The sequence below is a fragment of the Oncorhynchus kisutch genome, linkage group LG6, assembly GCF_002021735.2.
Source record: "Oncorhynchus kisutch isolate 150728-3 linkage group LG6, Okis_V2, whole genome shotgun sequence".
In the NCBI taxonomy this organism is placed as follows: Eukaryota; Metazoa; Chordata; class Actinopteri; order Salmoniformes; family Salmonidae; genus Oncorhynchus; species Oncorhynchus kisutch.
In genome coordinates this window covers 60,845,891-60,861,519 of record NC_034179.2, presented here as the reverse complement: position 1 = coordinate 60,861,519, position 15,629 = coordinate 60,845,891, and the positions used below count along the sequence as shown (strand labels likewise).

Here is a 15,629-nt window from a genome sequence, read left to right as displayed (position 1 = left end):
ATTTCTTTGCCACATTATTTGCAGTTTTACTTTCGTGCCTTACTGCAAACAGGATGCATGTTGTGGAATATTTGTATTCTGTACAGGCTTCCTTCTTTTCTTTTTGAGAAGACAAGACATACCACCTCCCACAGTAAATGCCAGAAGCCCTCACCTTGAGCGTGCCAATGTCCTCGGTCCGCACCACAAACTCATCTCTCTCCCGGAAGATGCCCTCGCCGCCACTCTCGCTGTCCTCCTCCTCACTCTCTCCAGCAATGGCCGCATTGTCCTGCTTTTTGGCCAGGTGCAGAGAGGTGATCTTGGGGGCTGGCGCATCCTCAGGGGTGGGGGGTGAGGGTGGGGAAGAGGAGGGTGAGGAGGAAGGCTGGGCCAACTCTGGAGCATCCGAAAGGGGAGGGGAGGAGGAGGGAGGGGGGGTAGTGGAGGGGGGCATTGCAGGGGAAGGGGAGGGTGGAGAGGGCAGGGCAGGGGGAGAGGAGCTGGGGGGAGGAGAGGCGGAGGGGTGGTGGGTTTGTTGGGGGGACGGCTCCTGCTGCTCCTCTTCATCATCCTCATGCTGGAAGGGCAGAGGGGAGGGTGGGGAGAGGGGTGGGGGAGATAGGGGGGAGGGGGAGGAAGAAGTGAGAGGGGACGGGGAGAGGGATGGGGGCGAGGGGGGTACGGTGGCGAGGGGAGGCCCGGATGGAGAATCTGGGGGGGGGGGGTTCAGAGTATATTACATCTTTGGAAATGAACAACTGTTTGTCAGACCATTGAAGAACATCTGGGATTGTAGGCTACTCACCTTCCACTTTTGGAGCATCCAGCATCTCAAACTCAGGCTCTCTCTCCTCCTCCTCTTCCCTCTCCTCTACCTCTTTCTCCACACCCCTGCACTCTACATTCAGGTCTTCCTTTACCCTCTCTTCTTTCTCCATCTCCTCCTCTTTCTCCATCTCCTCTTGTCGTTCGTCCTCTCCGTCCATCCCTTCCAGTCCTTCCTGTTCTGGGGGCGGTGTATTTGGCTGTGCGTTGGCCTGTGTGTTGTGAAGTTGCATGTTTGTCTCTACGTCATCGTCCTGCTCCTCCAGATCGGCTACGTCCTCCTGCATTTGGGCCACGGGCGGCGGCGTTGGTGGCAGCGATGGGCTCTGGGGCGGAGATGGGCTGGGTGGGAGCGGGGCCACGGCTGCAGCCAGCGTATGGGGCGTGTCGTAAAGGGCAGATATGGCCGAGGAGATGCTCTTCTGCAGGTCCTGGTTCTTACTGACAGAGTCCTCCTCCTCGTCGGAGGAGAAGGACGGCAGCGTCTCCAGGTTCCTCTTCAGCTCGTCGTCCAGACGCTTACAGGGGCTCAGCCCGTCCTCGCCCTCGCTACTGTCCCCAAACGGAGGGGGTGGAGGAGGGGGCGGTGGAGGGGGAGGCGGGGACAGGATCCTACCCTTCAGGGAGGAAGAGTCTGTGGTTTCAGCTCCTTCCACTGGCCCTCCGAGGTCTTGTGGTCCACCAGGTCCAGATTCAGGCTGCTTCTTCCCCGTCTTGAGGAAGTCCAGGAAGGAGGCCATGAAATTAGACTTCAGCTCCGGGGGCTTGTCCTCCGTCTAAGAGGGAGGAGGGGGGGAAGAGAGGAGATAAGGAGAGGAGAAAAAAGAGGGGAGAGGAAAGGTGAGGTGCAGATAAGACCGGGGAGGAAAGAAATAAGAAAATTAATAGCAGGAGAAATGAGAAAAGGGTGTGAATGGGAAAAGTGAAAAAAAAGGGTATATAGGAGGGTGATTTGTATATATTATAATAAAGCTTGGACAGAAACCAATGGTAAAATCTCCCTAAATGCTATATAACTGTATTTTTCCAAGCTTCGTGTTGGGGTGTACCTTTAGAAACCTTTCTCTTCCTCTGAATAGAGGTAGTTCACCTTACCAACAGCAGGGGGGGTCTGAGGGTGGTAAGAAAATATAATTGGGTAACCATGGCAACAGCTACCCTGGCAACAGCCTTCTCTCTCCTCTCTCCCTTTCTCTCTGTTTTATTGTCAGTCAGAGAGGCTGGCTGTCAATCACCTCAGACTCACGTCTCCGCTCCGCCCTCTATAGGCTGCCGATATGCGCACACACACACACACAGCATTACACAGCCTCACAAACACAGCTCTATGTTGATACACACACACAGCCTCACATACACACAGCTCTAATGCATCTTCAAAGCAAAGCCAAATGGAGAGCCCATCTGTTTTGGCTGTCCTGACATTTTTTTTAAAAATCACTTTGGGACATTTTTCAGATGTAATCGGTATCCCTCTGGGCACACTGCGTCATTTCAACGTGGATAATTGGCTAATATTTGGTTGAGACGTTGATCAATGAGATTACAACCTCTATTCACCCACTCGAAAAAGAAAAAAAAAGGTTGTTGAATTTCTAACGTGTTATCACTATGCTTTCAACCATCTAAAAGCACAACCAAATTCCAAAATAAAAAACTGTGTCTGATTTTTGGTTTAGTCGTCACCCAAATACCTATCACCGCGCTTTCAACCATATAAACTGCACAGCAAAGTTCAAATGGGACTACAAAGTCAGATATTTTGTTTATTTATACAATTGTGATATCACTGTGCTTCCTCTAATAGCAGAACCAAATGACTTAGATTGCAGTTGAGATTACATTAAAAGTACATGGTGCAAGTGCTCAATGCCGTTTGAGATTCTGCTGAGATTATTACAGCAATCTCCACGGACCTGCAATGACCTATGCATGCCATCTTAAACATGCACACTTTATATGACCACATAAGAAGAAATGTATAGTTAGCCTCAAAATTTGGCCATGGATGGAATGATAGCAACGGTGACTATTTAGTTTTTAAGCAGAGATCTCTCAACAATCACTCACAATAGCACATTGTTAATAGTCAGTGACAAATATAATAGCTGGGCTTTGTTAAAACTTTGGATGGGAGGGTAGCTGTAGCTAGAGCAATTCTCCAGTAGGAGGTGCTGCCCAGTCTATTGTTTTGTTTCTTCTGACAGTGGATTTAACAGTGAAAATCTGACGTTGTTTTAAAGTTGCAAATTCAACATAAGGTTTGTCTATGTTGAAATGTGGTTACCGTGATGACGTAATCCTGTGGTTGATAACCTCAAAATAATAGTTGCGAACCTTTTTCATTTCCAATGTATTTTCCACGTAGATTCCACATCACAATACGTTGACAAATGACGCTGAAACAACGTTGATTCAACCAGCTTGCACCCAGTGGGATATTTTCAAAACTCTAAGTACAAAACTAAACTGATAACACTTGTATCTTATGTTCAGAAAACTTGATTGTTCATTCACCGATTGTCTCACAGTTTCATTAGTCTTACAGTCCCATTATCCTTACACAGTACATATGTTTCGGCTCTGTACTCCAGCACTTTGGATTTGAAATGATACAATGACTACGAGGTTAAAGTGCAGATTGTCAGCTTTAATTTGAGGGTATTTTGTTTCATTTCTATTTTGTGCAGAAATAGAAAAAAATGGTAAAGAATGTATTCGGCCATTTTGGAGTCACTTTTATTGTAAATTAGAATATGTTTCTACACACTTCTACATTGATGTCGATGCTACCATGATTACGGATAGTCCTGAATTAATAATGATGAGTGAGAAAGTAAGACTCACAAATATCCTACCCCCCCCCCCCACAAAAAAAAAATACTAACCTTATTTTAATGGTGAGAGGTTAGCATGTCTTGGGGGTATATTTGTGCGTCTCTAACTTTCTCACTTATCATTACTCGCAATTCATCCAGCACTCTCCGTAATAATAGCAGCATCCATATTAACGTAGGATTGTTTAGAAACATATTATACTCTTACTTGTATTTACAATTAAAGTGACTCCAAAACGACACAGTGCATTATTTACCACTCATTTCTATTTGGCACAAAATAATCTGAAACAACAAAAAACAAACAGCAAATGCATCCAACAAGTTTCTAGAGTCACAAGCTTGATGTACACATTGCGTGCTAGGACTATGGGACCAAATACACTTTGACTACTTTAACACACATAAGTGAATCTGTCCCAAAACTTTTAGTCCCCTAAAGGGGGGACGATGTACAACAAGCGCTGTAAATTCTAAATGGTTCACCCGATATGGATGAATACCCTCAAATTAAAGCTGATTGTCTGCACTTCATAGTCTCATATGCATTGTATCATTTCAAATCCAAAGTACTGGAGTACAGAGTCTAAAAAAAAATCTAATGTGTGTAACTGTCCAAATAGCTTTGGAGCTCACTGTATATTGTTATATACAACCCAGGTATTTCAGCAGTGCATTGTACACTACACTATAATTCCAAATGGTAGCACAGAGTGACTCTTTCTACTTTGTCCTATTGAAGCACACTGGCTGATGGAATATGATGATGTAGTATGTACAGCCACATCCATATATATGATTCGGTTTTACCTTCCAACATAAATTTATGTCAAATTTGATACATTTATGGAGGGGAAAATATAGAAATGTAGTGCTCAGAAGTTATCAAACTATATACGTTACAGTAAGCAATCTTTTGGTTCAGTAGTTATGTTTGGAGCACTTCGATTAAGTGATAGTTGTATTGTTAAAATATGACAAGAAAATCATTATCTAAAGGCAAGTGAACATTGCATTTTGAAAACCAGATACTTAGATTGAATGTGTCCAAAGTGAAAGACTGATTTGGTGCAGTGAACAAGTGACTTTGTGAAGGTCTGTGTTGGACTCAGTCGATCAAAAATGCCTAGAGTTGTGTGAAAATGCCCCACATACTTGTAGAAAATTGCACCAAAATGTTTCAAATAAAACTAACACACGCCAATGTGTCCTCTTTTGTCTTTCCCCGACTTGAAATATCACTTGAGGAGCCTTGTGCCCCTCTATCTTATTCACCCCGCTAACCACAAACTCTAACTACACACACACAAGCTCTCCTCTGGATGTTCGTGTTCCAGTCAACGTTAGCCTACCACTGTTCTGACTGAGGTAGAGCCTTCCCTGCAGCCTTCTTGCCTGACGAGTTACCCTGAAGGCCTTCTTGCCTGATGAGTTACCCAGCGCTGAAGGGATCTCTGAGTTATATGACTTGTGAAATATGAGTAATGAATTATAGATGATACTGTGAGTTATTTCGGAGGCGTAGGTAGGAACGGATTGAGGTTTCTCACCGTGTTGGAGAGCTTCTGCATGGCAGCCCAGGCCTCTGGGGTCAGCTGCTCATCCATGTCCCTTTCCCACGTCATCTGTGGCGGCCACAAAGCAAAGACATTAATCACATGTTCAAAAAATGAAACCCCACATTCAATTAAAAGCAGTGTCCGGCCCGCTTGTTTCATGGGGTAACATTTACATTTCTGGCATATCGGCACTGCTGTGTGCTACAAGAGAGGTTTAAGGAATGATTCAATTGATGACTGATGAATTGATTGATTGATTGATTGATTGACTTTGCATTGTTGTTTAGTTGAGGTTATATTGTGATGTGAGGAAACCGCTCGCCACCGTTCCGGCTGTTCAACATCAATATGGACATCTGAACACACTTGAATAAGACAAAACAACAGTCTCTGTTGCACCCCTGTGAAAATGTTCTCTCTCGTCAATTAAACTTACTGCATTATGTTAAAAAGGCATTACAGTCAATTGATACCAGTATATATTTGTAATTACAACCGCTTTACAATGAGTAAAAGGCAAGTGATGAGAGTTAGGGAGGGATTGAATTAGATGGGGGATTCCGCTCCTCACCCCCTTACCCCTGCAAATCGCACAGAAATCTACACTGTTCATTTCATTGGCCACTTTCCTGTGTCCACACTCTCCCTGTTGCTGAGGCAACAGCCGCCATTTTACTTTTACCATGACCAACCAGCAGACATCAACAGATGGAATCCAGAACATCAAACTCACACAAAAAGACTCCATCTTATCTATCTCTAGCCCAACATAAGAAATACATTCAAAAGCCCCCCCCCCCCCCAATACCATACATGGCTGGCAGCTGTTACACTTAACGCTCAGACTACAATCACATATTGATAGAGGATGAGGTGACTAAGTGCTTTGAGCACCTGGAAAAGGGCAGTGTACAATCTTAATGACTTCCTATGAGATTCCGACCATTATTATACAAAATAACAAATACAAATAAATATACAGTGCCTTCAGAAAGTATTCACACCCCTTCACATTTTGTTGTGTTACAGTATGAATTTAAAATTGATTCAAATTGAGATGTTGTGTCACTGGCTTACCAACTATAACCCATAATGTCAAAGTGGAATTGTGTTTTTCGAAGTGTTTACAAATTAATAGTCAATAAGTATTTAAACTCTTTGTTATGTCATGCCTAAATACTGCAAGTTCAGGACTACAAATGTGCTCTAAAAGTCACATAAGAAGTTGAATGTACTCACTCTGTGAAATAATAGTGTTTTTAACATGATTTGGAATAACTACCTCATCTCTGTACCCCACACATACAATTATCTGTAAGGTCCCTAAGTCGAGCAGTACATTTCAAACACAGATTCAACAACAAAGACCAGGGAGGTTTTCCAATACCTCGCAAAGGAGGGCACCTATTGGTAGATGGGTCAAAATAAAATAAAAAGAAAGCAGACATTGAATATCCCTTTGAGCATAGTGAAGTTATTAATTCCACTTTGGATGGTGTATCAATACACCCAGTCACTAAAAAGATACAGGCATCCTTCCTAACTCAGTTGCCAGAGATTAAGGAAACCGCTCAGGGATTTCACCATGAGGCCAATGGTGACTTTAAAACAGTTACAGAGTTTAGTGGCTGTGATAGGAGAAAACTGAGGATGGATCAACAACATTGTAGTTACTCCACAATACTAACCTAATTGACAGAGTGAAAAACAGGAAGCATGTACATAATAAAAATATTTCAAAACATGCATCCTGTTCGCAAAAAATGTGTCAAAGAAATTAACTTTATGTCCTGAATACAAAGCGTTATGTTTGGGGCAAATCCAACACATCACTGAGTACCACTCTTCATATTTTCAAGCATAGTGGTGGCTGCATTATGTTATGGGTATGCTTGTCATCGGCGAGAGATTTCTTGGGGATAAAAATAAACGGAATAGAGCTAAATACAGGCAAAATCCTAGAGGATAACATGGTTCAGTCTGCTTTCCAACAGACACTGGGAGACAAATTAACCTCTTAGCAGGAGAATAACCTAAAACACAAGGTCAAATCTACACTGGGGCTGCTTACCAAGAAGACACAATGTTCCTGAGTGGCTGAGTTACAGTTTCGACTTAAATCGTCTTGAAAATATGGCAATTCTTGAAAATGGCTGTCTTTCCCAGAAAGACCCACAGCTGTAATCGTTGCCAAAGGTGATTCTAACATATATTGACTCAGGGGTATGAATACCTAATATAAATTAGATATTTCTGTATTTCATTTTCAATACATTTGCCAACATTTCTAAAAACATGTTTTCACTTTGTCATTATGGGATATTTTGTGTATATGGGTGAGATTAAAAAAAATATTTAATCCATTCTGAATTCAGGCTGTAACACAACAAAATGTGGAATAAGGGGCATTAATATTTTCTGAAGGCACTGTAAATATTGAATACTATATATGCTGCATTTAAATTATATAAAGTCAGATGTAGATTAAAAACATACTCATTATCACATCTGGCAGATGTCCAAGTAATTTTTTGGGCCTAGTTGTTCATATCAGAAATATTTCAGTTTTCTTTGCAAAATGTTTGTCAGTTTTAATTTCCCCTCTGAAAGAGAGACAAGTGATCCCTCCCTCCCAAGCTGGTGTGTATAATGTGACAGGAAAGAGGAGAAAACTCTCAGGTTTAGTCACACACCACAGAGCGTCAATCCCCCAAAACACACTTCAAATACCTTTGTCATTCTCAGAGACGAATCCCAAATTCACCACTTTGAAGTGAGAAGCTCTGCCAAACATGAATAATTTAAAAAGATATCAGGTACACCCACTAATGAGAAGGAATCTCTTTCGAAACCTCAGATACTGTAGCTACAGTGCATAACAACAAATCAACAGTGAAGTACTGACCAGGGAGTTCAGTAGAAAAATAAACATCATTGCTGATGAAATATATTTAAAAAACATCTTTATTTTTTTTAAATCAAAGCAATGCATCACTACTGATTCTCTGAAACTATCCCTTAGTGTCTTATAGAGAGAGGCCTACCCTTGCCCAAGGATGTACATATAGTGGTAAATAAGTTTGGATAAAGCTGAACACTGGTCAAAATAACAGATGGTGAGTGATGTAAACATTAAAGCAAACAATAATGTAATAGGTACTGTCATGATGTTGGCCTGGGGGTTGGTTTATGACAGACATAAATACCTCTTCCCCCCTTTTTCCTCTCTCTACCCTACTAAAGTTACATTTGCAAAACCCCTTGGTTAACATAGAGATTCTGGGAATGTCAGAAGGTGGGGGGGAAATGAACTATATTCTGGTAATCGGAACAATTGAACATATGCAGTGGTACTTAATGAATATGATGTCAGTTCGATTGTCATCTGAGACATTCTCATCAATGATAAGATGACATAAACTCTACAGTGGAAAGTCTACACATCAGAGTTATCAGAGTCACATGGAATTGTTGTTCAATTTAAATGTTTGAATATGAAATTATTTGTGATGGGATGAAATGTGATTTTAGCTTCTAAAATGTGAGATGTGGGTTTTCATTAAGTTAGGGCTGCTCACTCAGTGGCCCGCCCACGTGAAGAGACAGAGGTAATAAAACTTTTCAAACACACCCTCCTCTTCCTTCCTATATAAGCTCTTGACGACAACATGCGTTGTTCCAATGAGGTAGGATGATGATCCTATGTCAGAATGGTTCAGATAAAACTACAGAACGAAGCCAACATCAGCATGAGCTTTGGTTGCGAATGGTATGAACTTTGAACTCTTATTCACGACAGAAGTGATACCTCCTAGCCGTTTAGTTAGTGACCGCAGCTGAAAACGCAGGTTAGGAAGGAACAGACAGAGTATCCCATCTACCACACAACGACGTTACTACAACTTATCCAAGTGACCACCAGAGACATTCTTCAGAGGACTCAGTTTGGCAACACAGTCTTCCATCTACCACCAACCTACTGAAGCGCAGCTCAGAGTAAATATTTATTGCATTTTCCTTTTCCAAATGGGCGGTAATTTAGAATGCATAAGATACTGTATTTACGATAGCACAGCTTCTTCCCTTTGTTCCCCAGTCTCCCGCTCTTTCACTCAAACCCGCCCCTTTCCTTTGGGTAACAAGCTGTCATATCTGTTCCGCCCGCTAGGGACGTTTTCCTATGACGTAAAGAATTATCTAGGTATAATTCATTCTTTGTTTATGTAATTCTGAGTGATTAGTTAGGTATTTAGTAAATAAATAATTAAACCCAATTTTGTATTGCTGATTCAAATTGTTAGCCAGGGTTCTTAAAGATAACCGAGAATTTACAACTTTCAGATTATGAGACTGAAGTAAGATGACGATTAATGTTGACTGCTATTGATGTAAAACATTACTAAATCTTTAAGAGTTTATTCGGAAGATAACAGCTCTATAAATATTATTTCATGGTGCCCGACTCTATAGTTAATTACATTTACATGATTAGCTCAATCAGGTGATATTAATTATTTTATAGAATAGCATGTTATAGCAATTAATCCGGCATAGCCAAAGACACGACAGTACGATTTACCAAATAAAAAACAGCAGGTAGAACCCAAAAAAGACAAAGGCAGATGCACTCACCTCCTGGGCTTGAACTTTCTGCTTCATCTTCTCCTGGCTGGTGATGTTCATGTCCATCCCAGCAGTGGGTCCAGGACTCAGGCCCAGGGAGGGAGCCGAGCCCACCGACCCGTCAGAGAGAACCGGGTCGGTGCTGGACAGGGAGTCTGTCCTTAGCAAGGAGTCCGAGGGAGACATAGAGGGGATAGGCAGCTTGATCTGAGAGATGTAAAGAGGGGATGGAGGAGAGTGATGGGTGTAGGGAAAGAGGAAAAGAGAGAATGAAGAATGAGGGTATTAGGGGAATGGTGAGGGGAAAAAGAAAGGGATAGTTGAAGTGTGGTGTATAGGGATAGTAGAGGGGGGGTATAGAGTTAGTGGGATAAGAGAGGAAATAACACAACTGATTACTTACAGTGCCTTCAGAAAGTATTCACACCCCGTGACCTTTTAAAATGATGTTGTTTTAAAGGCTGAACTTAAAATGGATTAAATTGAGGTGTTGTGTCGCTGGCCTACAGACAATACCCCATAAAGTCCAAGTGGATTTGTGTTTTTAGACATATTTACATATTAAGAAAAACTGAAAAGCTGAAATGTCTTGAGTCAATAAATATTCAACCCCTTTGTTAAGGCAAGCCTAAATTAGTTCAAGGGTAAAAATGTGCTTAACAAGTCACACAATAAGTTGCATGGACACAACACATCACTGAGTACCACTCTTCCTATTTTCAAGCATGGTGGTGGCTGCATCATGTTATGGGTATGTTTGTCATCGACAAGCACTTGTAGTTTTTTGAGGGTTAAAAATAAACGGAATAGTGCTAAGCACAGAGGAAAACCTGGTTTGGTCTGCTTTCCAACAGACATTGGGAGACAAATCCACCTTTCAGCAGGACAATAACCTAAAACACAAAGCCAAATATTTCCTGGAGTTACTTACCAAAAAGACATTGAATGTTCCTGAGTGGCCCAGTTACAGTTGACTTAAATCGACGTGAAAATCTATGGCAAGACTTGGAAATGGCTGTCTCGTAATTATAAACCAATTTGACAGAGCTTGAATAATTTAAAAAATAATAATGTGCAAATATTGTACAATCCAGATGTGCAAAGCTCTTAGAGATTCTCCCCAAAAGACTCAGATGTAAACCTTGCCAAATGTGGTTCTAACATGTATTGACTCAGCGGTGTGAATAGTTATGTAAATTAGATGTGTCTGTATTTAATTTTCAATACATTTGCTAAGATTTCTAAAAACATGTTTTCACTTTGTCATTATGGGTTATTGTGTGTATAATTCAGGCTGTAACACAAAATAAGGAATAAGTCAAGGGGTATGAATACTTTCTGAAGGCACTTACGGAGTCCATACAACTCGCTATCTAAACATGATATCACTCTGCTCATGTCTCCCTTACCTTGATAGGCTTGAAAGGTTTCTGGTGCTGTGGATGCTGTTGATGAAGGTGTTGTAGGTGCTGCTGCTGTTGAGGTTGTATATTTTGCTGCTGTTGGAGGTGATGGTGTTGGTGCTGCTGTTGTTGAAAGTGCTGTTGTTGGTGGAACTGCTGCTGTTGTTGTTGTTGTTGTTGATATTGGAGGTCGGGTACTTTGTTCATTTCTCGGTGCATCTCTATCATCCCTTCCTCTTTCCTGCCACGCCCCCTACCCCGCCCACGACCCCTGCGGGTCTCCCCGCCTACATTTCCCATCAGCCCCCTACAGTATGGCGGCTCCGGGAGGGGGCGTATGCGAGGGCGCCCTCTGGGCCGAGGCGGCCCTTCACGTTTGGGTTTGGTCGGTTTCCTGCCCCTCTTCTTGGGCCCGTCGTGGGGTAGGAGCTGGGGAGGGGGGCCAAGGGAGGGGTAGCCGGACGGATGGCAGAAGTCCAGGTCACCCATCAGAGGGCTGAGGGAGCCCACCCCTGAGGCCCCTCCTCCTCCAGCCTTCCTGCAGCTGGACACCAGGTCGGGGAGGAGGTCAGGGAGCCGCCGGCTGTTCAGGCGGATGTCAGCGGGAACATCAGCCTTGTCCTCGTCATCCTCGAACTCATACTCCTGGGCGTAGTTCTTCTTGGCCTGCGGCTGTGGGTCGCGGCGCTGCTTCAGCAGGTGGAAGGAGCTGGTCTTCAGCAGCTTCTTGGGTCGGGAGGAGCAGAAGATGGGCGACGTCAGCCCGGCCAAACTAGAACCTCCACCCACGCCCGTACCCCCAATCATCTTGTTGGCGGAGCCGTCCCCAGGAACTCCCCCTGGAACCCCCAAGCCAAGGCCTGGGGTCTGGGACTGGATGAGGCCGAGCTGCTCTGTGTTCACAGTGGACGGGAGCTCATGGGTTTTCAGAGAGTCCAGGTCCAGATGCATGGTGCTGTTTTCTGTTTCCGTGAGGCTGTGGCAGTACCCATACCCCTGGTCGGCATGGTGACCCATCATGTCATAGCCACCTCCTCCATCACTTGTCTTGACGTCCTCCATGCTGTCTGGTCCCTGTACACGTGCCTCAGACATACCTTCCTGCACCCCTTGGCCTGCCCCGGGAACCCCGGCGCAGCTCGACTTGGAGTAGTCGTCAGAGCAGAACATATCCTCCATGCCGGGGAAGAAGGAGCGATCCTCATCCTGTAAGAGGGAGTCTGGGAAACAGATGGAGGTCAGAGGCACAAACCTTTGCTGCTGGCCTTGGATCTGGCCCGCTTTCCCCACAGGGCTCACAGTGTCAAACTGGTGCTCTTTGAGCTGGTCCAACTGGGATTGACAGAGCTGGGGCTCCTGGTCCCTCTGATGGGGCGGAGGCTGCTGCTGCTGGGGCCCTGCGTTGGTTGCCAGGTGGTGGGAGTGGGGGTGGGCATGGGTGTGCGGGAGGGGGTGGTGCGGGTGAGTCTGCTGTTGGTGATGGACGTGGGGGTGGTGTGGGTTGAGGTGGTGCAGGTGGGAGGGCGTGGTTATTCCCAGGTCTGGCTCAGAGAGGAAGTCGTGAAGCTTGGAGGCAGTTTGTTGGGAGTGGTGATGAGACGGCAGCCTGTGCTGCTGCTGTTGTTGCCTGTGTCCGTCACCACTGCCCCCATCTCCTCCCCCCACCCCACTTCGCTCCACGGCCCCTCCACTGTCTCTGCTGTTGGCACGAGACAGGGTGCGCTCCAGCATGTCCAGTGGAGAAACCGAGTTCTGGCTGGCCTGGCCGTAGTGGGCCTCCATAGCCTGGGACTGGAGTTGAAGCTGCAGCTGGGATTGAGACTGGGGCTGGGGATCCACCCCTGCTTGTCCCCCAGGCTCTGCCTCTCCACCTGCCCCCATCATGGCCTGCTGACTCATGGAGTGCTGCTGCTGCTGAGAAGCAGCTTGCTGGGTGTCCATCTTGTTGCGGGTAGTGTGGGACAGAACAGACTGGAGCATGTGGGCAGAGGGAGGCTGCTGGGGCTGGTTTGGAGGGGAGTCCATGAGGGAAAGGGAGGGCTGGGACTGTCGGGGCTGCTGCTGCAGTTCGGGTGTCTTCCGCAGGTATGGCAGCTCGGACGAGTCGGGAGGCTTTTTGAGCTCCATGTGAGGGTGGCCATGGGAGTGGGGGTGGGCGTGTCGGGAGTGCTGGGTGTGTTGGGGGTGTGAGGGGGCCTGCGAGGGATGGTGGGGGTGCTGGGAGTGAGGGTGTTGGGAGTAAGGGTCGCTCCTGCCATAGTGCACCACTGAGCCGAGGGAGTCGTGTTGCTGCGGATAGGGAACGTGCGGGTTGGGGTGGGAGAGGGAGTCTGCCCCCCCCCTTCCTCCGCTGGCTCCTGCTCCAGACAGCCCACGTTCGTTCTTGGCCTGCTGCTGCTGTTTCTTCAGCGACATCTCCAACTGGCTCTCCAGGCCACCTCCGCTGACGTTACCTGCAGTACCGGGGACCGAGCTGTTGGTGGCGCTGTTGGTGCGGATGACACTCTGCAGGTGGTAGCGCTCCTCAGAGGCCTTACTCAGGTCGTAGGCCAGACCTTTGCCCCCATCCCTGGCCTGAGGGATGGACTGTGGCGGCTGCTGCTGGGGGTGGTGCTGGGACGGGTGAGGCGCAGGGCTCTGGGCATGCAGCAAGTGCTGGATCAGGAAGTCATCGTCATCGTCATCCTCCTCGTCTTGAGAGCGCTCCACTCCCAGCATGTCGGTGTCTGGCTTGGGCTTGGGGGGCGTGGGGTGGTAAGACTGAGGCTGGGGGCCTCGGGTGTCGGGGTAGCCCTGCGGAGAGGACAGGAAGGCAGGGGAGAGGACGGAGGATAGGTATTTGTTCCCCCCGGCTCCCCCGGGGGACTGGGCAGGGCGGGCGGGAGCAGGAGAGTGCAGCCCAGGTCGAATGATGCTAGAGTTGCTGGAGGGAGAGGGGCTGGAGTCAGGGAGGTGGTATGAGCTGCCTCCTCCAGCTCCACTGCTACCACCTGATCCTGCACCCCCACCTCCTGAACCACCTCCACCTGCCCCGGTCCCTGCCCCGCTGCCGGCTGACCCTCCACCCCCCCCAGACCCCAGGAGGGCAGGGGAGTGCCTTGGGCCACCGTACCCCAACGAGGGACTGCCTGCTCCCCCGAGGGAGGTAGGCAGCGAGCTGTATCCTGAGTCCGTCCCGTAGACCACCTCGGCAGAGAAGGAGCGGCCTCCTGGCCCCAGTCCTCCATACCCTTTCCCAGAAGTTCCAGGGCCAGAGGTCAGGTCCTGGGCCTGGGGGGAGCTGAAGCCCCCATACGGCTGGTGAGAGGGGAGGTGTGAGGGAGGGGGCTGGCTGGGGGAGTAGGACTGCTGCTGGGGAGGTGTCTGTCCAGGGAGGCCTACGGTGGGCTTGGCGGGGGCCACAGGGGACCCGTATGCTGACAGGCAGGGTTTAGGAGGAGGCTGCTGGGCCGGGGCGGAGGAGACTGGAGGGGGAGGTGGGGGAGGGGGCGCAGACTGAATTGGGGGCTGCTGTCTGGATGGGGCTGACGAGGAGCTGGAGGAAGGGTTAGGGTTGGAGTTTGAGGAGGACGAGGAGGCTGATGGCGGGGTGTGGGGGGTTCGGGAAGACGAGGAGCCCGAGGAGGAGTAGCCGCTACTGGAGCTGGAGTTCTTAGCCCCCTTCCCTAGACCTCCACCTGATCCTGACGAGGAGGCGGCTGAGGAGGTGTACGGGGTCTGGATGATGGGGCGGTACACTTGGTCTGACCGGGGGGAGGGTTTGGGGTCTGCTGAAGGGCTCTGCTCTCCCAGTGGACTGCAGGACACCCCTCCATGCCGGTGGTGGGAGATCTGCTGGTAACCCGATGCCCCACAGCTGAGGTAGTGCTGCAGGGGGTGGGGGGCTGAGGAGGAGAGCTGGGACTGAGCCGGAGAAGAGCGCTGGTAGTGCTTGATCACGCTGTCCTGCCGGGGGGTGGCCCTTTCCTGGGGTGGCTGGGGCGGGGGGGGGGCGGGTGCCGATGAGAACACAGAGGCATTGTACAACTGGGAGGACTGGTCCTGGAGCTGGGAGGACAGCAGGTTAAACTGGGGAGGGGGTAAGTGGCGGCCTGAGGAGGAGGTTTGCGGCGGGCCTGTGGGGTCCTGCGACCCTCGGTAGGCGGCGCCCTGTGAGGAGAGTAAGCGGTCGAAGCCCAGGCTAGACTGCGAGGGCGTCTTGATGTGCAGCAGGGGGTCATGGGGGGACAGGAGGCCGTTGGACGTGGGGCTGAAGGTGGGGGAGTCCTGGAGGGAGAGCGAGGCGCCAGGGAAGGACCGCCCAGAGAAAGAGGCTGGGTGCTGGTAGGCCGAGAGGGAGGAGGAGGGGAAGGAGCCAGACCCGATGAAGAGCTCTGGCTGAGTGTGCATCGCTATGGGAA

At 47.8% G+C, this 15,629-nt stretch overlaps 1 protein-coding gene across 1 annotated transcript in view; it reads right to left on the bottom strand.

Annotated features, from left to right (window-relative positions):
• Window positions 1–15,629, bottom strand: part of prr12b (proline rich 12b) — a 31,943-nt gene that overhangs the window by 8,161 nt on the left and 8,153 nt on the right. The window contains exons 4-8 of the mRNA XM_031827052.1: window positions 11,236–15,620; window positions 9,836–10,033; window positions 5,195–5,269; window positions 788–1,583; window positions 155–693 (exon numbers count right to left, since the gene is read on the bottom strand). Of these exons, the coding sequence (XP_031682912.1) occupies window positions 155–693; window positions 788–1,583; window positions 5,195–5,269; window positions 9,836–10,033; window positions 11,236–15,620 (5,993 nt within the window). The remainder of the gene's footprint in view (window positions 1–154; window positions 694–787; window positions 1,584–5,194; window positions 5,270–9,835; window positions 10,034–11,235; window positions 15,621–15,629) is intronic.